Source organism: Strigops habroptila, chromosome 6 (assembly GCF_004027225.2).
Source record: "Strigops habroptila isolate Jane chromosome 6, bStrHab1.2.pri, whole genome shotgun sequence".
NCBI lineage: Eukaryota > Metazoa > Chordata > Aves > Psittaciformes > Psittacidae > Strigops > Strigops habroptila.
The window spans coordinates 72,230,193-72,255,673 of record NC_044282.2 but is presented as its reverse complement, the minus strand read 5'-3'; the positions used below and the strand labels follow the sequence as shown (position 1 = coordinate 72,255,673).

Genomic DNA, 25,481 nt, shown 5'->3' with positions numbered 1-25,481 from the left:
CATTTCCCTACATCTGCTTGTTTGTCACTGACCCCTCCAACTGATCTGAATTTGGGGCTGTGGGGTAGTTCCCACCGTGTTCATCTCCTTCACTTGATTTTGCTGTATCAGGTCTGAGCTGTGAGCTGTATTTTGGATTCAGAATGCTCTGAAGGTTAGGTAGATCTCAAGTTGACTGTTGTGACTTGATCAGCTTGTAGCTGATGAGTTTTTCCTTCCCTTCCATATCAGTCTGTCCATAATATATATAGTTTTGTTACTGCTGCCTCCGTGTGACCACCAGGACCTGTGTAACTGAGAAAAACAGGGATTATAGGAGAGTGTGGTCTCTAGGGGCTTATGGAGAGGGAAAGAACAGTGTTATGAGTGATGAAACCTCAGTACCTAAAGGGGCTGAGAAGAAATCTGGAGAGGGTCTTTGGACAAGGGCCTGTAGGGACAGGACAAGGGGAATGGCTTTAACCTGCCAGAGGGGAGATTGAGATGAGCTCTTAGGCAGAAGCTCTTCCCTGTGAGGGTGCTGAGGCGCTGGCACAGGGTGCCCAGAGAAGCTGTGGCTGCCCCATCCCTGGCAGTGTTCAAGGCCAGGTTGGACACAGGGGCTTGGAGCAACCTGCTCCAGTGGAAGGTGTCCCTGCCCGTGGCAGGGGGTTGGAACTGGATGAGCTTTAAGGTCCTTTCCAACCAAAACCTTGCTGTGTAGGGATGCTGCAAAGGCTTCTATGTGCTGACAAAGTGTGCTGAACAGGAGGGTGCAGGGTGCAGGCTCGCAGAGCTGCCTGGAAGAAACATGCGTGTGAGGTGTCCCTGCCCATGGCAGGGGGTTGGAACTAGGTGATCTTAAGGTCCTTTCCAACCCAAATTGTTCTGTGATTCTATGATTCTATGCTCTCTACAACTATCTGAAAGGAAGTTGTAGTGAGGTGGGGTCAGTCTCTTCTCCCAAGTAACAAGTGACAAGACAAGAGGAAAAGCCCTCAAGCTGCACCAGGGGAGGTTTAGCCTGGATAGCAGGAGCAATTCCTTCCCCAGAGGGTGCTCAGGCATTGGAACAGGCTGCCCAGGGCAGTGCTGGAGTCACCGTCCCTGCAAGTGTTCACACACCTTGTAGACAAGACCCTCCGTGCCATGGGTTAGTGGTGGCCTTGGCAGTGCTGGGGAACGGTTGAACTTGATGATCTTAAAGGTCTTTTCCAACCCAGCTGATTCCATGATTCTTATGTTCCAATCACCTCTGCTGTGCTCTCAACTTACAGGACGAGTCAATGGAATCACAACTTTTCCCCCTGCCCACCGCGACCGCAGGGAAGGAGCCGGCGTCCGAACCGCTTCGCGGCGGGGTGGCGGTGCCCTCCCTCCGCATTCCCTTCCCCTCCTCCTGCCGGGAGGGGCGATGGGGCTCGTCCCCCCGCCCCGCTCCGTTCCGCTCCGTCCCCAGCGCCGCTGCCGGGCGGGGCGCGGCGGAGGCGGGCGGGGGGCGGTTCATCGCGGCGCACGTCCGCCCGCCCGACGGGAAATTCCCCCTGAAAAGGGCGCAGCCCGTGGAGGGGTTCGGCTCTGTCTGTGTGTCCGCCCGTCCGACCGATCCACCGACCGACCGACCGACCGAGGTGTGCGGGGCCGGGGCGCGGAGCCCCGCGGCGGCAGTGCGCCGGAGCTGTCAGCATGGCGGGTGAGCGGCGGGACGGGACCCAGCGGGGACGTGGTACTGGGGGGATACTGGTGTTAATGGGGGTATTAGTGAGAGCCCCCGGGGGGGCGGACGCGCTTTTCCCCGTGCCCCGCACGTCTCGGTGCCCCTGGGGCTGCGCCCGTCGCGATGCGGAAAGCCGGGCCACTCCGCCCTTCCTTTCGTTATTGCAACTGCGTTGCTAAAGAAGCGATCGCTGGTGTAGGGGAAAGGCCGAGTGTCGGCTGGTTCTTATTTCTATGCTGTGAGGGCTGGTTGGCTTCTCTTCCACCATTGACTTAAGCCCGTAGGCAGTCGGAGGTAGGTGAGTAACAGTGCGAAAGAGGGTGACAGTGCTCTTACCCGTCACCCCAGCATCTGCTTTTGATTTTAAATCCACCTCCGTGAAGCTTGCTAAGTAGGCTGATGGAAAAAGTTAATGAAGAAACATGCCGGGGTTGTTGCGACAAGATCTTACAAGGTTGTTATGTTTCGGAATGGATCCTTTAAGTCTTAAAATGGTGCTGTTAAAATGTTTAGGTGTTAAATAAGCTTATGGGTCTCGTGTCTGGGCTAGAGACATCAGTAGTCCAGACTATGGTGATGCCCGGCAGGATCCCGTTCACATAAGAACTTGCCTGTGAGAATGCAAATGAATAAGAAACAGAGATGACATAAATGCAAAGTAACATAGATAAGGGATCATGCATTGAGTAATTACAACAAAAAGCACAATTAAGTTTCTTTAGGCTAAATTAAACCGAATTTATCATCCTTTCAGAAGGTGTCTCCTTGGTGTCTTTCTTAGAGTTTAAAAAAAGCCCCAAAACTTAAGACTTGGCAGTGTTAATTGGAGTAGTATCTCTAGGGAATGATGCTTTCCAGCCTCGGAACTGAGCAGTGTGTGTTCTGTTACTGCTTAGCAAAGTATGATCTTTCACTTTTGCTAAACGTATAGGTGTGTGAAGTATTAACAGGGAGAGACGACAGTGGATTTGTATGGAGGCATCTTTTAAACAATATGTTGTATTTTATAGTGGCAAAACTGAAGCAGGAGATCACACTTCTTTATTTTCTTTTTCTTCATGTCTTAATGTATTTTCAGTGTAATTAGGAACCAGATAAGGAATTTTTCAGTAGGGGAAGTTCATAACTTCCTGGTACAAGCCAGCTTTTGTAGTTGGCTTTTTTTTTTCCCCCCTCTTTTTTGGTTGCTGTTCTGTAATGTTGCGCTAGTAAAGAGGAAGTTCATGAGCAGTTTGTCTCGGTTAGAACTCCAGAAACTGCAGATTCTGGGTAGATCACTGCTTTCTAAAACAAATATGTGTTTACGCTTTCGGTTACTTTAGGTCGAGCTGGAATGTGCTGTAACAAATCTTGCCCTGTCGTCTCTTTTTGCCCGAGGTGCTGCAGAAGGTTGTAAACATGTAGATTGTCTGCTCTTGCTTTTCAGACGGGGCTGTTGCTGTGGAGGAGGCAGGGTCACCAGTGATCCATCAGCAGCGACAGCAAAGCTGAAGGGGAGCGCTTCCCCATCTGTGTCTCGTGTCGTAGGGTTTCAGGTGATACTTTCACATATTCCACAAAGACCCACAGCTCCTTTGCTTTCACACACACTGGTGTTGCTGGAGTCTGTTCACAGGGTGCTCCTGGATGTGTGAGAAAACTACAAGTTGTGTAGTTACTCCAGAGCCTGCTCCCTTTGAGCAACGGAGCCAAACTGAACGTCCCAACCCTTGATCCCGCTGACGCTTTGCTTGGCACCTTTTCCCTAATGCCCAGGCCGTGTTAAACATTAAACCAGCCCAGGTTTCTTAGCATGGAGAGCTCTGATGGAGTGTTCTTTGGAGTTTCTGGGATTGTCCTTTTGTTCCTTTTTGTATTGCTCAAAACAGATGAGAAGAAAACAGCCTTTGGCTCTTGAATGAGCATAAGCTGGTGAACTCTTGGACCTGTTACTGCTTTTACTCATTCTCCTTGTGTATGTAATTGCAACAATAGGTCTCCTATATTCTCTTAAATTATTTAGTGTAGTAGTGTTTTATGTAGTGTTGTATTTAGCACTCAGGGCACAGAGAGAGGGAATAAACAATTCTATAACAAACAGAACAAGAGGCAGGTTGTAATACATAGCACAGTGTTTCTGTTGCTAGCGTGTGTGTAGGCAATTATAATTAATTACAAATGCAAATTAAACTCTTAAGCACTTAGATGAAGGATTAGCTAGATTTCTGCTTTTCTTCCATTTCAGATGCTTTCCTGAGTAGTTGTGGGCAGGTGGATTGATATAAGTGGCCATGCATTTCTCTTCTAGAATTAGCAAAGAGAGTTTGTTCTTTGCCATAGCTCATCTTTGTTTGACAAACACAGCAAGACCTGAAGAGGACAGGTCTTTAGCAATTGTGTGGGAACTAACAGAGCTCTTTGTGTGAGAGGAGATTGTGAAATAGTTAAGCCATGCCACTTCAGAGGCACGTTGCTGGTTTACAGAAATAGGGAATACCGAGCAGCCCTCCACTTGGCTGCAGGGTGCTGATAATACCTTCAGTTCACACAAACACTTTTACGTGTTTCCTCTCCACACAAAACACGATGACACCGATAATCTCAATAGAGATGATAACGTGATTCTTAAACAGAGTGAGAGGGAGCCAAGGTAAAATAAAGTTTAATGTTTAATCTCTGGAGGCTACCACCTCACTGAGCTTTACTTTCCCACAAACACACCTGCTGTTAAGCAGTGGGTTTGCCTTCAATGACATTTGTTTCAACCACAGCCCCGTAAAGATCACTGAGCCCAGAGTTTTAACTTAATAGCTGAGAAAAAAAAAGCCCTCAAAAGTATTAGTGGAGCGTGAAAGGAAATTATTGTTTCAAGCAGAGAGAGTTAAAGACTCGAGGTGATTGTGCGCTGTAGTAGTTTCGAACAGCGAGGCTGATTTTGACAAATAGGTGGTGTATGTGGGTGGACTGTGCGTCTGGTTAGCAGCTATGTAAGCGTGTGCATCTCCCAGGTAAGATGATTAGTAGGCACTTTGCTGCAATTTTGTCATTATAACTTCCAAAATAGATTTTTAATTTAGTATATGGGTATGTGTCTGTATTTGTGACGTACGGTGTTACGTAGGAATGGGAAGGAGAGATTCTTCTCTCTCCTCAGCTGCCTGTTGGGAATGGGAAGCTGATACGCAGCAGTCCCTCCTCTCTGCTGGCAGAGCTCCTCTGTTTGGGCCACTGGGCTGTGCTGATAAATACAATAGCAGAAGTAAATTTAAGTGTTAAGTAGCCATACACGGGTGTGTGAGCTTGGTTTTGCGAGAAGCTCAGGCTTCTACTCTCTTGTTGAAACTGGCTTTATATCATTTCCAGGCTTATTTTTTGTCATCAGTACCTGTTCCCCACTCCCCTTAGCTGGACTTGCTTATTTTCCAGAAAAAGGAAATATGCAATACTTATATTAGGGAGGGTTAGGTACTATCTGGGAAGCATCTAGAAAAGGGACCATCCTTGTAAGTAAATCTAGAGTAATGGCTAAAGTGTATTTAATGTGAATGTTATATTTAGAAGGTTATGAAAACCTACTTGATGGGAGGTGGTCAGGTTAGATACTGCAATTTGATGAATTGCTGGAAAGGTATAGCGAGTTCTAAACCGCAGTTCTCAGATGTTTGGCACCAAATACAGCCTGGAGTTGAAGTACATTATGCCTTTTTAAAAGGCATTCAGGTTTTGAAAACGCACGTGGTATTAAGACAATTCCAGCATAAGAGCTGCTTTCACATGCTGCCATCCCACAGCCGTAGGCAGGTATGTTACACTTGAAATGTGTATTCAGGTTGGACCCAGGTGCTGTCCTGGAGATGCAGTTCTTTCCATCCCTTTTCTACTGAACTACTTTATCTTTTAGGGTATAATACTTCCTTACTTTAAGTATGAACTGCTGCAGCACTGCAGATGTTTTGCAATCAACAAATCCCAGGCTTTGTGTTGGCAGATATACCTAAATCATTGGAGGTGCAGCAAAAGAGAAGCTTAACTCCATAAACCTCCATAATACATGGAGTTAAGATTGGAATCCACCTCTTTGCCAGAGCTCATATGCTATGGACTCAGAGCCATCTAGACCTTGGGCAAAAGGAACTAGGGGATCTTTCACCCTTTTAGCACTTCCAATATATTTAATAACTATTTTGCTTATTATGTTGAAGTCCAAGCACTTTTTCTCAGTGCTTTACCACAGGATGTTGCCTGTCATGTTTGTTTGTGATGTTCAACCTGGCTTGAGTAGGATGCTATTATATGAAGATGACAAAGAGCTCAGTAGACATTTCCATAAGCTACGTTCTTCTGATCGTGCAGCACCATGATGATTCAACATCTACAATATTTACTTACCCTCTGTTGTTTGTTTTTCACATGCCATTCCAGTGTTGTCACTGTTTGATTGACTATCCTGTTTGATGTTCTCAGCGAGATATATTAAATAGGTTGTTACTGTCTAGCAATAAAACATCATCTGGCAAAGTTAATGTCTTTCTAACCCCACTTGTTCAAGAGTTCTGCTGTTTCTTATTCTTGGTTATCACTCGTGTTTCCTGAAAACCTCTTTTTGACAACTGCCCAATAGCTTTTACTGAGGTTTCACTGTCTGGGGAGATTCTGCAACTAGAAAGTTAGCCCTGTGGGAGATTGGAAGCTAAAGATGTAGAATTCAGTATCAGCAATGAGGTATTTTCTGAGCTCACAGTGATGGTATTCAACCCATAGGTTTGGGTTGGGTTTTTTTTGCATAATTTGCATAGTTTCTGCTTCACTATAATAGGGACTAAATCAATGAATTCTGAGGAAACATCTTCACTTTCAGAGGACATTTAGGATAACATAGTACTTGGCTTTGAGAGTACCTGTGCTTTGAGAGGACAGCCAGTCCTAAAAGCGTGTTATAATTAAAAATACCAACTATTCCTTCAAAATAGAGATTGCTTTTCTGTTGTACACAATCTTCTTTCACATTCTCTAATAGCTAAAAGACGCTAAATTCTAGGTGAGATTGAGGAGTGCGCATCCTTTGATAATTACTTACATGGTATTGGTACCTAGAGGCTTCATTTAAGTCTATTCTTTCCCCTTGCCCCTCCACCTTCAACATGTGCATATGCCTAAAAAGAAGAGTAAACTGTCTGAGAAGGTAGACCAAGGGGAAAGATGGTAATGTCAATAATTCTTATATCTTTTGCTGCTTTTTAAGCTCTAGTGTGTACTAACATTGAAAATGTTTTGTTTTTCAGGTGGCCCTGAGCCCTACATTGAAATATTTGAGCAACCCAGGCAAAGGGGCATGCGTTTCAGATACAAATGTGAGGGAAGATCAGCAGGCAGCATTCCAGGAGAACACAGTACTGAAAACAATAAGACATTCCCTTCCATACAGGTAAATACCGCTTTTATCTATGAGGTACCATTGCTCACATGAACGTTGTGCTGTAGTTGTGTGTTGGTCTCAGTGCAGTGAATAAAATAGTTTTAATTTCATGTTCTGTTACTCTTTCCTTGGCATGCAAATGTAGCTGCAAGAGAGTGGAAAAAGAGTTCCTTTCTCCTAGTCATTAAAAGATTTTGTTTCAAATTTACACGAAGAGGACAATGTGTAGAGGTAGTTCACAAAGTGTGGGTAGAGAGGGAACACTTGGTGAAGTAACTTGGTGAAGTTACTCATTGTCTGGGAACCATTCATTATTAGCTTTTTCTGTGTGCATGTTTGGGTTTCTTAGTTATGTGACTTGGGTATGAATTTTGGGAGAGCTTTGAAGGAGTTTGCGTTCCAGATTTGAGAGGGCTTTGAAAAGCTGCTGGGCACAACATGAAAGGAGGCACTTTGTACAGGTTGAGCAAAGAAAGAAGTGACTTGCAGCCAGTGATTCTGTGATCAGGCTCTGCAGAAGAAACTACCATGAAGGATGTGAAGTTAGAAGGGGATAGAGAGTTTTTAAATGAGCTAAGAAGGAGAATTATGTGGTCAGAGCACCGGCAATGAAGACGAGTTGGGTGATTGCATTATGGAGAGGTTGGGAAATCCAGAATGAAGGGATTCAGACTAGCCCTAGTAGCTATGATCAAAGCAGGCACCAAGGTACAGGCAGTAAAGGTGGAATGGAAGCACTCTGGCAGTAGCTTTTGTATGTGGGGCAAAGGAATTTGTCAGAGACCCTAGAGAAGTAGGGTAAGGGAGAAGAATTCCTGGTTTCCTCTTTGAAGTTTTAGTTGTTAGTGTTTCCTTGATCTCTTTCAGTTTGGAGAAAGTCTTCCAGAGATGAGATTAGAAGAGATAGCCCAAATATAAATGGGAAGTGAAGAGTACTTGCCATCTGGAAGTATGTTACAGTGCCCAGGAATAGAAGCTGTGTATCTATTTGCAGTGCCTGCAAGTAGAATAAAAAGTAGAGCCAAAGATGGAGTCTCTGGAATCACAGCAAAAAACCCCCAGATACAGAGGATGTGAAATCTGAAAAATAGGAGGTGTTTTAGGCTGAGTCATAGAAGTTATTTAAGAAGAGGGAGAGTTTGAGAAAGATAGTATTGGCAGTTGCGTGTTGAGCTTCTACTACATAAAGCAACTGTGGAAGCTGATCCAGGCCTGAAGCCAGAATTACAAAGTGAAGAAGCAAACACGAACGTCCTCCCCTTGACTACCACAGTGCCAGATTTGGTTATGGAATGCAGGAAATGGAGATCTTGCCAGACTCTCTTTTTTCCAGCACTCTACCACTTGAACAAGGAGCTACACAATCTGCTGGCAAGAGTAAATGCTTTCACAGACTCTCAGCCTAAGGCTGTGTCAGGGCGCAAGTTGGACGGGCAGGATAAACCCTTGGTTCCTCTTAGCCTGGACTGGGCTGCACATGAAGGCCAGCCTGAACCCAAAGGGAAGATGGGACATGGGTAGGTGACCATGCAATCCTGGCAGAGGTGACTGTTGATGACAGAGCTGATTGTTACCAATAGCAGGTGATTTCTAGGTGAATTCCTGCCTCCCTGAAGGCCGTAGGAGGCTTTAGTGCTGATTAGTTGCTAGGGGAGTCCCCTCTAGAGATGGAAACATCAATGAGGATGAGAACAGAGAGGCCAGGAAGAGATCAGATTTCGTGGTGTGGTTATGATGAACATCATCAGGGAGGAACTGGGGAATCAGAAGTGGCTAGATCAGGCTTCAGATTCAGGGGACTGGGTGTGAAATGAGAGAGAAATGATGTAAGATCATTTCACCTTCCTCAACAGGAAGGTGAAGGAGTGATGGAAGTTTGATTTTAAGGGTAAAGAGTAATGGTGGCTTGTACGAAGGCCAAGAAAGGAGCCAAATTGGAGACTGAAGAAGCTAAGAGATGATGGAATCTAGAAGAGCCCGGGTCAAGTCAAAGGTTCAAGGTGTTGGCTGGAAAGGATATATGATGGATAGTTGGAGGAGGAAAGAAAAGGCTCAAAGAGGAGAAGAACACTTAGTTATAGGGCACTGGAAGTAGGGGAGGAGAGCTCGCCTCTGCACAAACATGTGCCTGAGCAAGTCTTGTATTTGTTTTCATTCTGTTATGCTTCAAACGACTTAGGCCAAACTGTTTTTCTTTATTCTTTTCTTGTTTTTTTTTACTTACCCACACTACCCTTGGTGACTTCACTGGTAGCTGTCAGCATGAGGAAAGACTTTTATGCACCTGAGAAGCACGCATGGAATTAGGTTGATGACTGCTGTGAAGGCTCTAGTAGGAGCTTGAGAATTCAGTGCCACCCTTCTTGAATAGAGGATTGAATATCCATCTGAGAATGGATTAAAAATCCAACCTTCATAGGAGGTTATGTCATGCTCTATCTGTTAAGATCCTCTTTCACTACTTAGTATTCCATCCACAGGTAATATCCTTATCCTTGAGGCTTTAGGAGTGTTTTCTAAGTTCTTTGGAGCTAGACCTGCCATAGAATCATAGAACGGTTTAGGGTGGAAGGGACCTTAAAGCTCATCCAGTTCCAACCCCCTGCCATGGGCAGGGACGCCTTCCACTAGAGCAGGTTGCTCAAATCCCTGTGCTTCAAAAAGCATTTTTATGTGGTCACCTATGTTGAATTTTGTGTCTTTCATTGTAAGGCGAGATATGATAACGAAGTATGTCCCTATATGTAGGGACTTTACTAGTCCTGATGTCTATAATCTAGAAAATATCTAAATTTTTTTGTAGATTCTGAACTATTTTGGAAAAGTCAAAATAAGAACTACATTGGTAACGAAGAATGAACCCTACAAGCCACATCCTCATGACCTGGTTGGGAAAGACTGCAGAGATGGCTACTACGAAGCAGAGTTCGGGCCAGAGCGGCGAGTCCTGTCGTGAGTAGTGGTGTTACTTGGGAGTTTGATTAACTGTGCAAGTGATTTGCTAATCTTATGTTTCAAAACTTACTAGTGATTAAAAGAGCTATTAGAATGCTGGTTTTGCTGAAGTTTATTAATTGATCTCGAAGAGAGGGCAGCTCCTCTTTGAAGTATTTCCTTACATTTCAATTCTCTCCTCTTTGGTCCTTTTCTTTTCCTCTCACCCTTTCCTTTGTTCATTCTCCCAATGTCTGTCTCCTTTTCTTTTCTCCCACTTGTTTGCCTTTTTTATTCTTCTTCAGTAACACTTACTTTTGAGCGTGACTCTCTCCTACATGTGAAAATGATGAGTAATAGAATAGGTAACAACAACATTGGAACTAGTACTTCACCGTGATTAGGGAAGTTCACATCTTCCGTGGGACTTACGCTTGGACTTTCTGGAAACTGGTGGAGAAAGTTGGCACTGGCTGAGTATCATGTAATTTAGAAGATAATGGTTGTGACACATCTAGGAACATGTTAGTAGCTCTCACTGTTGTTGCTAGTTGTTTGGGATGGAATTTTTTGGAGTAGAAATACAGATTGTGCTCAGCTCTGTAGAGCAAGCGTGCAAGGAAGAGAATGCGGTAAGGAAAATTCAGTCTGGAATGAGATGTGTTTCTCAGTGCTATTCGGAAGGATATTAAGAATGTCTAAAATCCAGTTGTATTTGAATGGCATTTCCTGTCAGTTTACCAAGTCTCATGTAATATAGTAAAAGCAGAGTAAACTGCAACAAATGTCAAGTGATATTTGCCAGACAGGGGAATTGAGAATTGACAAGCTGTTTGTGATTCCCAGTTTGCGACGTAGTAAACTTGGAAGTAGGCTATTGCTCTGGGGTAAAGGTAACTGAGCTGGAAAGAAAATGAGGTAAATATTTCAATGTGTAAGTAGCTCTTACGCCCTGCTCTCAGGCTGATGTGATTCTGTTGATGTTAGTGAAATTACTCCGCATTTATGTGGGTTTAGTCAGTAGAACACTATTAAAGGACTGAAGACACACTCTGTTTGAAGGTGATGATTGCCTGATGGTGAAATAAATAGTTGTAATGGTGGAGATGCTTCTACAACGTACAGCCCAGGCTCAGGTGATCATGGATGTGCTGCCGTGTATTCAGGTGGCATGTAGCGTGTTGACTGTACTGTCTCTTGCTCTTACATATGCTAATAGCTTTATTACTTTATTGCTTTTAGCTTGGTTCACAGTGTTGTCCTACTTGGCAAATGGTAGAAAAGGATTAGTAAATGTAACTCCTATAACTTTTCCCCTACTATTACACCTCTCTAGAAAGGTAGGGCTGTCCCTTCAGGCACTTAAACCTTCCACCATGATTGTTGCGACCTCATCCTCGTCAGCTTCCCTGCAAATAGAGTTCCCCTTCACCTTGTCTAAAAGGCAGTTGTGAATATCTCACAGCTTAACAGCTGTTAAGGGACCTTGCATCTTCCTCTGACCATCCATTCACCAGCTTCTCCTTTCTCTTCTCTCAAATCAAGCTTCCTCACTCAAGGTCAAAGGATGTCTGTGTTCTGGCCCATCCCATTTCCTGCTCTCAACTCTGTGTCTTCTAATCCGAAGCAGAAAAGCCTGATTGCTTAACAGCTTTTCTGGTTACATTACGTTCACCGGATACAGGAAGACACTGATTGTTTTTCCTTTTGACATTCTGTTGCACAAGGCTGAGTGTGTAAGGATGAGGCAGGCCTGGCAGAGAGGCTGTTACAGGCTGTAATGCCAGAAAGTGCAGGGATGCTCTGCAAATACTTACCTGCAAATACTGATTTCATTTCCATGATACATCAGATCATGTTCTTTCACGTAATGCTGTGTCTCATCATTTGAGACCCTTGTGATTGTTTGGTATATCCTTGAATCCTCAATATCATTAGGTTATAAGCCTCTTGGTTTCCTACAAAATAGTAAGTGATCTAAATTCACTTTATTGATAATGTGAAACTCTAAGCTTCCATTGAGCTTGACACTGATGGGAGGAGGCTCGAAACATTCTCTTTGAAATGTTTCCAGCATCGGTACACTCATTTTTAACAAATCATTGGTTGCTTTGAGATGAAAGAACAGTGTGATCCATAATTGGATCTGGATGTTTAAAGTCATTTTCCTTTTTGTGGCTGGTGACTCAGTCTTCGCATTCTTCTCTTCGAGTCCGTGTTGGAGAAAAGCCTCATACAATACTAGTGAGCAGGAGGTGTCCTCTCTTAGTAGTGATTCTGGCTGTTTACTCTTGCTGAGCATCCCAAATGGAGCGAAAATCCTATTTATTGTTTGGATTTTTTGAGTTTTTTTTCCTGCAGAAATGGATTTATTAATCCCAGATTTGGGGCTGGTTTGAGTAATGACTCTGCTTCCTGCTTGCTTAAAGTTCCCCCTGTAGTTCTGGTTGAACAAAGTGGTTTGTTCTGCCTGTGATTTGATGATCTTTGTACTGCTGCCTGAACTTGATCAGAGCCTTCCCTGGCCAAAACATCAAGCCAAAAGCATGGCTGTTGGAGCTTGTGTGACTACCTGTGTACTCACATTTGTACTTCCTAGCTTGCTGTCCCTCTGCATGAGTGATATCATAGGTTTCTTTTAAATGTTTGTCATGTTTCTTCTCTCTTCCTACTTCTCCCTCTCTCTTCTCGTTATCTCGCTTGCTTCCTGTCAGCCAGTGCTGATGTGAAACCCTGCAGCCGTGCTGAGGTTCTCGACAGTTCCTCCTCTGATTCAGCCCTCTGTTTACTGATGGTTCAATAGACACTTTTGCTGTGACAGCACATGGTGGAGAAGACATTTATAACCTGAGAATTATGGGTCCTGGTTTCTGTCCAGGAGAGGCTTTGTTCAGTGGTTGAACGGTGCAGAGTAAGGGCTCTTAGGTCTGGTGTAGCTGGGTAGAGCTTTTGTTCAAGGTCAGTTCTGTGTATGTGATTGCTTGATATCTGTAATTTATGGTGGATGGCTGGGACTGGGAGTATAATATGGAACTGAGCCTGTTTATCGCTTTTGAAGTGTGCTTCAGACTGAATCTGTGGAATAGATGGAGTGTTCTGGGGGAGAAAAAGTAATACGTGCTGTGACCAAGCCTGAGAAAAAGTAGTATTTGCTGTGACCAAGCCCTAAAAAAAGTGCTGCCCACAAGAGTAGATAGAAATAGGATTGTTCCTCAAAGTACAGATCTTGCATGTCAGTAGCCAGAATATGAAACCAGAGTGCTTTATTGAGTTATGAGATGCTACTGTGTTTTATTCTCCTCTGGGTTATCATGTTGAGCTTCAAAGGGAAGCTTACACATTCCGCTGGTGAATGAAGGTTCTGGAAGTGGAGCTTGAGTGCAGAGGATTTGGGAACCTCTGAACAGAGCATATTTGGAACAGGGAAGGGAGTTCAAGGAAATTAAACTTAACGTCACGCCAGGGTAGTCTTGTTCGGAGCAGGGAAGCGTAGAACTCTTCTTGAGAGTGCTGGCAGGGACAAGGAGTATGTTTGGGTGCATTGAGGAGTACGTTTAGGTGCATTGAGGAGTGTCTTTAGGTGCATTAAAGTGGTTTTTTAGGTATTTAGGCTTAGCAAAGAGCTTTTGTGGAGTTTCAAAGGAAGGGAAATAGCCAGTGCTTCTGGATACAGATGCCTGCTGGCGCGACCCGTCCTCTGGGCTTATTGTAACATCATGAAACACAGAGATTTCTTTGCATTTTTTTCTTACTTCCTGCTTTACATCCACTCAGCTTTGATGATGTCATGGTTTTTCCATGTGGGAACGAGAGCTCGCCTGGGACTCCCCCCACCTCCTGCATCGGGGTGACCTGCGCTCTTATGCAAATCAGGAAGAGCTGCAGCTCCTCAGAACTTTTCCATAACTATGCCAGGTTTAAAGACCTGTTTTGACTTGTTTCAAAAAAACCCCTTTAAAACAGTGTTTGAAATTTACATTCCCTGGTACAAAAGCAGGGGAGAGAAAATCCTGAACTAATGCAAACCAGCGGCTTTATTGATAGCAAAAGTAATTGTCACTATAAATTACGCGAGATCGAGTATTTAACTGTGTAATCTCTGTAGTTTTACTGCAGAGTAACACTTTTAATACAGTAATATATATATGAATAAAGAATATAAATTCTTTAGGATTGTATTTTAGTGTTTTTCACTTCTGTTTCTGCTCTTACTTTAGAAAAACCAGCATCCAGATCTTACACCCTTCTCAAAATAAGCTTTTTTTCCACTTCTCACACTGTGTGTTACCACACGAGTCAACATCAAATAACTTACTGAATATTCTACACTGAAGATTTTATTAGTTGCTGAAATGCTGCCCAATGTGCTTCAGTTTTCAGAATTTGGGCATTCAGTGTGTGAAGAAGAAAGACCTGAAGGAATCAATTTCTTTACGAATCTCCAAGAAGATCAACCCTTTCAATGGTGAGTAGAAATCAGCTGGTTCACTGTGAGGGTGGTGGGTTCCGCTTGTCCTGCCTTTGCTTTTGTGGAGCTTTGTTTTTTCCAAAATGTCTCTTTTTTTGGGGGGGAAACAGTCTTCCCTTTCTGTGCCTCTCCTAGACTTTCCTCATTGTCATAACATGGCGAATCTCTTTGAATAGTTGCCCTGTCCTTTATCCCCAGCAGCAATGTGAGTTGCTGCTTGGGGAGCAGCAATGGGATAGCAGCAGAAACCTGCCCTGGAAACTTCTGCAAGTGTCTTAGGAATCAGATTTCCCCGGTTTGGGCAGCTATGAAAATGAAAGACTGAATTAGCATCACTGTGCAACAACTTAAACCAAGCTAAATCTAGGTTGCCACCATCCCATCTCTTCTCTTGTTGTGACACTGGTGTTTGTGACCCCTCAGCCAGGCAGTTCAGGAGCTCAGGACTCCTCAAAGCTGCTGCTCGCTTGATTTTAGAGCACAGGAGCTGGTAGAGGCTCTCAGGAGCTCCATGGTCGTAGTGATCTTGATCAAGTCTGAGGCAGGTTGTGCTGCTACAGAACCACACCAGTGAGGCTCTACCCACTGTAGTTGTAGATGATGGCTCATCTGTGGGCTGCTCTCAAAGAGTCACCCTCCTCTTCCCTCCATCCCTGGTCACACACTCCTACTACTTTCCTCACCCCAGATACAGAGCCTGTGAGGCTACATGGACTCAGCAAGTTGCTCCAATGGAAAACCAACTCACAAAAGAGTGGTTTCCCCTCAGATCAACTTGCTGAATTCATCCCACGGCTGTATGATTGTAAAGTTCAATGCAGAGATGGGGTGGGGAACACACAGGCACAACTGGGAAGAATTAAATGTAAAGCATAAATACCCCAAAACTATTAGCTAAAGCAGTCATGTATTTGCCTAAGTGTGGCAGGAACTTGGAGATCTTCCAAATACTTTTTATTATTAATACTCACAGAAGTCTTGCTGAATTCAGGTAAGACCCTTCTTAGAGAGCTGAGAGCTGGCTTTCTGGCTTGCTTCAAAACACATGTCCCTGAATTGAGACAAAAAGAAGCCTGGTGAAATTATTACAGAGTGAGAAGTGTTTTGAGTGTTTTTCTTAATTGTAGAGCAGCCATTTGGAGTCAGGCTGATGGTTCTAATGGTTCATCTGAACAGTAATCCTGGTTCTGATAATGTATGCACACAACAGCATCTGTAAAAACCCATTTTTACATGGGTTTAGTCCATCAGCAGCACTTAAACAGTTTAATCATGTTACCTTGACTCAGCCAGCTCTAACTTGATTTCAAACAAAAAAGGGGAACTCTTCTCTGCAGCCCTCTTGGCTTTGTTTTACTCCGTAAATAAAAAAATGCATTGATGTCATGCAGTAAAGAACATGATAAAATCTCTTGATGTCGTGCAGTAAAGAACATGATAAAATCCTTTTTTGTACGTGTATTTCACCAAATAAACTTTAGCTACCACATAGCTAGCTCTGTTCATAGCACTGCTGAGTGTAATAGTGAACAAATGCTCAACTACAGTCATTTGACAGGAGATTTTCACAGTGGCTGGCACATAACTCCAAATGCACTGATCATTTTGGGGCTGTTACAGGCATCAGGGCAGATCCTGAGCTACTTCCCACCAGCCCAGCAGCAGAGGAGACCACAGCCCTGCCCTGGCGGCAGGGAGAGCCTCGCATGGGTGACACACAGGGCAGAACCCTGCTCTCGGCAGGGGTTGTGCTGAGAAGGGGCCGCTGGCAATCCCCAGCCTCTGGAATTGCCTTTTGGCACTTGTTAACGTGTCAGCACAAAGCAGAGCTGCTTGGGAATGGCCTCCAGGGCAGTCCCACGCGAAGCAGAGCCCAGAAAGGCCAAGGACCAAGGTCTAATAAAACAGGATTGGTGACAGAAATATAGGTGTACTCGGTTGATCAAAGCAGGGTTTCATTAGCAGCACTCACCATCATGTTCGCTGCTTGATAAGATTGAAAGTTTTATGTATGGCATTAGTTTGTTTTTTAAGGTCAGAAGAGTATCACTTGCACAGGCTGTATTGTATCCATCCTGCATTGTGCTTTATTTGCGTGTCTTCAGAAAGGCATCTGACTCCTCTATTTAGAGACATTTCTGAGTTAGGTGCATCCTTGAAGCAGGTTGCAAGTTGGTGTTACTCATTTCTTGTATAAGCATCATAAAAGGAATTTCATGGAGCTGAAAAGCAGCCTTCGGGGTGTTTGTGTTGGTGGTTTTTGCTTTTTCTTTCCCACCTTCTGGAACAAATAGTCCCTGTCCTGAGCCTCCTTTCAGGGCAGAGGTTCAGTGTTGACCCTATTAACAGATGCAAAATGCCTCCAGCCTGCCAGCATGCATATTACTTGTCAGTGAGGGATGAAGTGAGAGCAAGGTGTGAGTCCACAGAGTTGTGTTCTTTGTGAAAGGGGCTGTCATCTTCCAGGGTAGCCCAGGTGCCACAAACAAGTGGGATGCAAAGGGAGGGTGAGCCCTAACGCAAATCCTCTGGTGGTGTCATCCCTCCCATCCTACCCTTCCAGCATACAGTATGGACACGTACTGAATAAGGGTCGTCATCAGCAACGGTAGGAAGTTGCTTGGTCAAGATGTGTGGGCTTTAAGATCATGTTCTCCAGCACTCTTGCCTATATAGTTGACACAGCTGATGTCTGTCTGTGAACCCCTGGGTGATCAGAAGTTGGTGTTTGCAAACCATGCTGTGCACCTTGCTGGAGCTGTCTGCGTCCGAGTCATTCTGCAAGTGTACCTGTAAGGCTGTTCCACAATGAATTCCCCACAATCAGCTGTCAGCCTTTGTCCCTTAAGTCCAGTGTAGGCTGTACAGTGTGTGCATTCAGTAGGATGCAAGTGGGATGACTTGGCCTCCGGTTGATCCTCTTGGGTTAGCCTTGTTTGAGAGAGAATTGCTGTTCCACCCTGTCTCTGGGTATGTTTGTGATCTATTGTGTTCACTAAGTGCATCCATATATATCTATATATCTACCATCTGTATATACATACGTCTATTTTTGTCCTTTAATAAGCTAACCAATTCTAGAAATCTCTCTTGCCTCTCATTCCTGAGCATGCCAAGGAGATGGTGCACAGTAACTAGGACTCCTTGTCATGATGATCATATAAATAGCATTGGAGGAGCAGAGTTACTCCTCCAGTGGAGCTGGTCCACGTCTGCTTTCTACGGTGTTTGTTTTCTTTTTAGTAGCTGTTGAGTTATGCCATATCCTTGTCTTTCCGTGCATTGTCTGATGTACGGCCAACTCAAATTAAAAGAAGAGCCAGTTTTCAGTTAAGAGCTTTTGTGGGTGGGTGTGACTTGACATAGAGACAACAATTGACTTAATAACAACTTGAGTTAATTATCAATGAGGAAAAGCCCTGAACGTGTTCTTTAAATTTAGGGGGAAAACTGTATTTAGCAATGACGGAGGACCAGCCTTTTCCTAGGGAAATGGGTGACTCCCAAGAGTTGGAGAAACCCAGAGAACTGCCAGATTTCAGGCATTGGATCAGGAGGGTATAAATAACCCTCTTCATGGCAAGGGGTTGGAACTGGATGATCTTTAAGGTCCCTTCCAACCCAACCCATTGCATGAGATTGGCTTTCCCTGGAGCTCGGTGCGTGCCCAAGGTTCCCGTTCCCGTGTCAGCGCTGCTGCTGACAAGCACCTCGCTGTGTTTCCGGCTGCCTCCACACTCCTTCCTTCACCGCTTCCCCTTTCCGCCCGCGAGCAGCTGACCCGCGGGGGCTTCGCGCTCGTCACCGTCTCCACGACACCCCCCGCACGCCTCCGCCGCGCTCGGCCCCACGCTGGCTTCCTGCACTCACCGCAGCTGCAGCAGTAGCAGCTTCCCTCACTCATAGGTCCCCCTCTCCTCTGACACCCATCACCCACATTGGGCACGTTCACTAGGGCCACTAATTCTATAGAGAAAGCCCCAGATCATGGAATCAACCAGGCTGGAAGAGACCTTTAAGATCATCAAGTCCAACTGTTCCCCAGCACTGCCAAGGCCACCACTAACCCATGGCACTGAGGCCTCAGCTACACAGTGTGTGAACATGTGCAGGGACGGTGACTCCAGCACTGCCCTGGGCAGCCTGTTCCAGTGCCTGAGCACCCTCTGGAGAAGGAATTGTTCCTCATCTCCATCTAAACCTGCCCTGGTGCAGCTTGAGGCTGTTTCCTCTTGTCCCATCCCTTGTTCCTTGTGAGCAGAGACCAGCCGCCTCCTGGCTCCATCCTCCTGTCAGGCAGTTGTAGAGAGATGTTATGAGAAACTTTAAACTTCTGTCCTTAAATTAAAGCAATTTGTAACCACCACCTAAATTCTCAAGCTGAAAATCTTGGTAAGAGTGAGTTGCTTTTGAAGAGGCACAGAGCAAATCCGCTTGGAAAGCTGAATGTCCTGATCCTAACATGACGTTAGCTTTTACCTTTGGAAAAGCCCTTTGTTCTTTCGTTCCTCATGTAAATGCTTCCTGCTGTTTATGCTGAAATGTGTGTATTAAGCTAAAGGACAGCCCCTTTTCAGATTGTTGAAAAATGAAAATTACCAAGAAGAGACACAAAAAATGCTGACCTTTACTATAATCAGAATCTACTAAATAATGTGCTACAAATGTATGGAGGCTGATGTGTATATTTGCTTAAATCTAGTTCCAGGAAAAGAGCCCAGATTCAGAAAAACATTGTCTAGACACAACGAGGACTGAGTTTTGCAAGTGTTAATTTGTATTCCCAGTTCTTCCCTTGGCCTTTCTATGAGGCCAGGCCATCCACCTTCCATGTGTTTCTTCTGTAAAACAGGGGAATGTGTCCATGGTAGTTCGGGTATTTATTGACTGACATCTGGATTTCAGTCATTTGCACTAATAACAAAGGTTTTGCTTTATTTAAATCACTGAGCGTTGCTGACACATGTTGTGTTTATAGGTACGTGCAAAGGTTTCTTTTTCCTGCAGAATTAATTGCAGCTTATCTCTTCATGGATCACAGAGGCATAAACCCGGCATGGGTGTATCAGGAGGAGAAACAGAGCGCTGCCATGGCGCTTCCCTCCCCTTCTTCCCAACTTCTACCTCTCAGCAAGTGCTACTAGATGGTGTTTGTGCCTCTATATGTGTAGCTGAGCAGCTGGAGGTATCCAGTTGCTAAAGCCCAGGTTCAAAGAGAGCACCATATTCTGTTTCTGTCAGCGAGGGACAAACAGCACAGCAGGACATCTGCTCCTTCCTTTGTGCCTTTGTGATTGTAATTCACTTAGAAGCAGCAAATGTAGCATTAAACTGGCTGGTGAGGTCTTTTTTTGCTGTGTAGAGTTCAGCTATAGGAGACATCAGTCAAATACTTGGGGTCCAGTGTGGGCATAGCATGGGGGGAGTAAACTGCATCCAACGTGTACCTCCCAAGCACCAAGAGGGACCTGGGACTTCCACCCAGTTCCCTGACTGGTTGAACCTGGCACAAATCAGCACCAGGAGTGGAAGGGGTCATCAATCCTTCCTTTCACTGCCTGTGTCTGCTTCCACCATTGCCCTTGCACCGGGACTAATGGTCATGAGAACGGACCGACTGAAAACACAAGGCTTCTCCTCTTTTCTTCTAGCAAGTTAGTACAGAGCCAGCCCTGTTCCTTGGTTGGTTTCACCATATGAGAGCTAGGACCAGCCTAAGAGTAGTGCTGGAAATGGGAGGTTGGGCAGAGCTGGTCTTTTATGCAAAACCTCTGGCATAGGCTGAGTTAAACTGAGCTAGAGCTGTTGGAGCAAGTCCAGAGGAGACCACGAAGATGCTCCAAGGGCTGGAGCAGCTCTGCTCTGGAGCCAGGCCGGGAGAGCTGGGCTGGTTCAGCCTGGAGAAGAGAAGGCTCCTTGAGGGGAGACCTTAGAGCAGCTCCAGTGCCTAAAGGGGCTCGAGGAAACCTGGAGAGGGGCTTTGGACAAGGGCCTGTAGGGACAGGACAAGGGGAATGGCTTTAACCTGCCAGAGGGGAGATTGAGATGAGCTCTTAGGCAGAAGCTCTTCCCTGTGAGGGTGCTGAGGCGCTGGCACAGGGTGCCCAGAGAAGCTGTGGCTGCCCCATCCCTGGCAGTGTTCAAGGCCAGGTTGGACACAGGGGCTTGGAGCAACCTGCTCTAGTGGAAGGTGTCCCTGCCTGTGGCAGGGGGTTGGAACTGGATGAGGTCTTTTCCAGCCCAAACCATTCTATGATCAGTTGGTATCAGGGCTGAGGGGGTATCTTTGTACTCCAGGAGGAAAATGCTTGAGGCAAACCATGTCTGTGTCATCACTCAAATGAAACTGAGCTCCCAGCATATCCCTAAATTAAAAACCATCATGTGCATAAGAGAAAAGGCAGAATACAGCTCACGGTGGTTAGTAATGGTATGTGTTCCTCAGTGGTTTCCTTGGTGAAGCAGTGTTGTCTGTGGGAGGTCATTCTCTTCGTTAGAGACCTGCCATGGCTTGTGTGTCCCCGCAGCCCCTTGTTGAGAAGGGAAGGTCACACGGTGTCCCTTTGCAGGGTAAATGGTATTCACAGCAGAGCCCTCTCTGAGTGTGTCACACCACATCGTTTGCTCTGGAAGTTTCCATGCAGGTTAAGTTTAGATGCTGCAGTACTTCCAGCACCACCCACTCCAGAGGTTTCTGACCTCATTACGTAGAAGCTGGGTGGAGGGTGAGGGTGAGGAATCTGCTGTTTAATCAGGTATGGTGTTATCAGTCAAAAACCCCAAACACTTCATCATCTCTCTTTGGCGTTCACCATAAACTTTCACTTTCCCTGTAGCACCACCTCATGAGTAAACACCAGAGCCCTTAATCCCCTGGTAATATCATCAGATGAATGCTATCTCATTGGCCTTTCTGGATGGTGAAGACCATCGTGGGGCATCTCTGGACTTTAGTGACTGAAATCTCTGCGATGGGGACAACCCAAACCTGTGGTGTGGTGTGAGCTGTTCTGATGAGCCAGCTCACGTTGGAAGCAGTTCAGGATTTAGTGTGAATGGATGGGGTGGGTTTTTTTCCTGCTCACGCTGGGATTGTATCGGTCTCTTCCCATGTTAGCAGATAATGGATTAGAGAATTATTTCAATGGATTAGAGAATTATTTCAAAGGTAATTATTTCTTTAAGCTGGGGAATCAGTGTTTCTTTCAGCAGAGTTGTACACAGATTGATAAAGAAAGGATTTACTAGCTGTTGTAGCCCCTTTGAGGTGCAGACCAGATAATAAATACTCCCCAGCTGTAACTCCAACTACTGCTTTTGAAATTCTATTCCCAGAATCGTGGTGAGTGAGGTTAGTTTTCTTTTACCATTGTGCTGGTGGTATTTTTATGGCTGGTTTTTTTTTTTGGCCTCATGCCCCATATTTACCTTAGAATTTAAATTCTTTGAAAATATCACTTTAATTTCTATGTGTTTGAGCTGCCGAGCATTACTTTTAAAAGCTCTCCTTCCCCTCATAAAAAAGCTGTGCTTGGAAACATCCTTTCACATCCTCCTGTTCACATAGGTACCTATGGAAAATGATTTTCTGCCAGGTTAAGGCTAGTTTTTCATTAGATGGGGCCATCCCAGGAACAGACCCAGGTTGTTGGCTGGATTCCAGCTCTTTTGGTTGGATTCAGATGAAGCCAGTAAGGTGTGGTACCACACAGCGAGAAGCAGTCAGAAGAGGAAGTTGAACCCTTGCCAAAGCCAGGGCACTTCTTCCTTTTATTCATACGTTGTGTTTGAGCCCTTTTCTTACCATATCTGCTCCTCGCTTCACGTGTGTCACGTCACTGGTTTCAGTAGAGCTGGTTGAGTGGAGCTTGCTCAGGTTGATGGAGCAGTGACTCTTCTCCTCTTCCAGTACTTACTGTTCCCAAACTCTTCGACAGCGTTTCTTAACTTTAATAAGTTCAGGTTAGTCAGGTTTAACCCTGTCTGCTGTCCTCCTGTGCAGAAGTTGGTGAAATAGCACTGAATGACACGACCATCCTCCGGCCGGCCATACTCCAGGCATTACTCAGTGTGTTTGTCTGCCCCGGTTTTGTTTGCTTTTAATAACCTGAAGGTGTAAGCCAGCACCCGTTCAAGCGAGAGGCTGCTCTCAAACCGACTTCAGAGGGAGCAGGATTAGGTGTTTGTTAAAAATAACAACGTTGTATTTTGCTTGGATGATTGTCCCATGTTTTGGAATTGATGAAAGCTTTGTACCGACACGGAATCCAGCCTATTTTTTTAAGGCTGTCATCACACGATGGAGTTGCAACCGTCTTGTTCTCCTTTTCTGCTCTGTTGTATTCTTCTCATCTGGTTAAAAATAGCTCAAGAGGAATCATTCTTCACTGAACGCTTCCTCTTTCAAACTACAGATTTTTTTAGTTTAAAATCATGTATAAGAGCATGCAAAGCGGGAGCAGTGGTTTTGCTGTAAGACAATGAGCTGTATACAGTGATCCTGTGGATCACAGTGTCCTGCCACGATTCTGGCAATAGGGTTTAAAAATCAGTAGTTGGAGTTAACTTTTCTATATCGGGTACTTAAACAGATTGATTGGGAATTGCAGTAGTATAGGAAAGTATAGGAAATGATGCAGTTTGAGCAGAAGCATTACTGATTTTCTCCTTATCTAGTGTATTTTTTGCAGTTACAGAGTTCTCTTTAAGCTTTAGGTCTGCTACTATTTGTGTCTCAGATGCAGTTCAGGACTTTATAATGAGAGACTTGGTTGTGCAACCACAAAGTCCTCACTTTCGATTCAGAATGAAAAGCCAGATGCAGATTTAGTGCTCAGCTTCTATCCGCAGGGAGCTGACTTACACAAAGGTATTGAATCTCTGTGCTCAGTTTAGTTTTGAAGAGGTTTGACATTTGACTACTGCTCAGGCACTCTGGCTGGGTCCATGTGGTTGCCAATGGCTGATACAACACAGGATTGTAAGTCTTGATGCCAGAATGTCCATGAGAACCAATTGCCTGCTAGCCATGATCATCATAGAATGGTTTGTGTTGGAAGGGACCTTAAAGCTCCTCCAGCTCCAACCCCCTGCCATGGGCAGGGACACCTTCCACTAGAGCAGGTTGCTCCAAGCCCGTGTGTCCAACCTGGCCTTGAACACTGCCAGGGATGGGGCTGTGATGTCAGAGCGTGGATTAGACTCAGCCGAGCTGCTGGAAGCAAAGCAGTGTTTAACTCCTGACAGCCCTTCTGCAAGGTGCGGTCCAAGGAATGCACTTGTCTTAAGTCCAGTTGGATCAAGAGGTGGTTGTGCTGCAGAGGCTGCCAAATGCCTCTGTTCCAAACCTGTTTTCTAGAGATCCTCTTTTATTAAGGGAAAGGTGGCTTGATTTCTTTTTGCAGTAGAGACCAGGAGAACCTGAGATATTCAGAGCACAGGAAAGGCTGAAAATGCCAGTGGAAAGTGTTCTGAGCTCAGTGCCCTTAATATTTCACACTTTCAAAAGGTAAAAGGAAGAAATCATTCAAGTGGGCACTGTGGAATCCCACTCGTGGCAGGGTGGAGACCACGATAAACGTGGAGACCTGTGATAAATGCTAAAGGTCAGAGCAGGGCAATCTAATCAGTACAGTGGGATCCCCACACTTCTTATCACAAGCACATTTAATCTTCTCTTCTTGCAAGAGGCCTCTGAAAGGGCAGGGGAGGAGTGAACTCGAGAGGTTGTCATCTGGTGACTTGGCACACGTTCTCTTTAGGTAATTGCGAGGAGCATCTCACTATGCTTGAACTGGGAGAGGAGACACTTTAAATGATTTTAATTATCAGTGCTTCTACTTAAATGAAATTAAATCAGTTTCTCATCTTGTCAGCACTGAATATCAGCGTAATAGTTTAATGTCATACCTTAAAGGAAAGCATTGTGTTCCAAGAGGATGCTTTTCCCAGAACTGAGCCAGGAGTACGTGAAATGTTCAGTATGATATGCCAGGTCCAATGTCTTGAGATTGAAATAACTGAAAGAGTGAACAAAACAAGTGCTGAGCTTGGGATATGCATTCCTGTGGTTTACACAGTACATGTAAGGATCCTTCCCAGCAAGGGTTTGCTTGTTGTATTAGCAAATTCCATCATAGTGATACCACTAATCACTCTTCTCAAAGGCACAGAAGTGACACAGATGTTGATGGTTTGGGGAGATGGTTTGTGTTGTTTCAGCTTTGTTCTTTCCCCAAGAACTGCCTTTCTGATTATTTTCCTGTCTCAGTTTCTAGAGGAAAACAATGATGTCACGTAGCAGAAGTCACTGCTGTGGAAAACCTTCACCTTAAGTCGTAGGGCTTCTTCATACTGAAATATTTCTCTCTGGGAGCAGTATTCATTTGGTAAATATTATCATGCACAAACAGGAGAGAAACATATCCAGGGAATGACTTTCAAACTATGGATACATGAAACTGGTCTGGCAGGCAAAGTGAGGAAACCATAGGCAAGAAACAGCTGGAGAACTAGGACAGTTCAGCCTCATTTGATGAAGTGTTAAAGGCTTCTGATTCTGTTGTATACAAGGAGTTTATTTGTTCAGTCCCTGTAGAGCTAGCAGGGACTACGGGCACATTTTGTCTGCTTTGGCAACGCCTTTTGCTGGGGGTTTGTTAAAGAATCACTGCTGGGTTTGATGTCTAATCCTCAGCCTTGTCTTTCCTTCTGCTGCTCAGTGCCTGAAGAACAGCTCCACAACATCGATGAGTACGACCTCAACGTGGTCCGCCTCTGCTTCCAAGCTTTCCTCCCCGACGAACACGGCAACTACACCTTAGCTCTTCCTCCTTTGATTTCCAACCCCATCTATGACAACAGTAAGTACCAACTCAGCCATACCTGGTTTTATCTTCCCCTCCTTTTGTTGTTCTCTTTTGCTTGGGATGAAAAATGCCAGCCCAGTTTCTGAGGCCCATGCCAGTCCTCTGGGTCACTTTTGTGGC

The 25,481-nt window shown here is 45.0% G+C and overlaps 1 protein-coding gene across 2 annotated transcripts in view; it reads left to right on the top strand.

The window, feature by feature from the left end:
- The first annotated feature begins 1,465 nt into the window (after window positions 1-1,465).
- Window positions 1,466-25,481, top strand: part of REL (REL proto-oncogene, NF-kB subunit) — a 33,017-nt gene continuing 9,001 nt past the window's right edge. Inside the window, exons 1-5 of one of the 2 annotated variants that reach the window (XM_030489941.1) lie at window positions 1,466-1,672; window positions 6,958-7,100; window positions 9,895-10,043; window positions 14,399-14,490; window positions 25,215-25,355. In XM_030489941.1, coding sequence (XP_030345801.1) covers window positions 1,666-1,672; window positions 6,958-7,100; window positions 9,895-10,043; window positions 14,399-14,490; window positions 25,215-25,355 — 532 coding nt within the window. In that variant the 5' untranslated portion in view covers window positions 1,466-1,665. Of the gene's footprint in view, window positions 1,673-6,853; window positions 7,101-9,894; window positions 10,044-14,398; window positions 14,491-25,214; window positions 25,356-25,481 lie in introns of those variants that run through there. The other variant, XM_030489940.1, reaches the window with a different exon arrangement.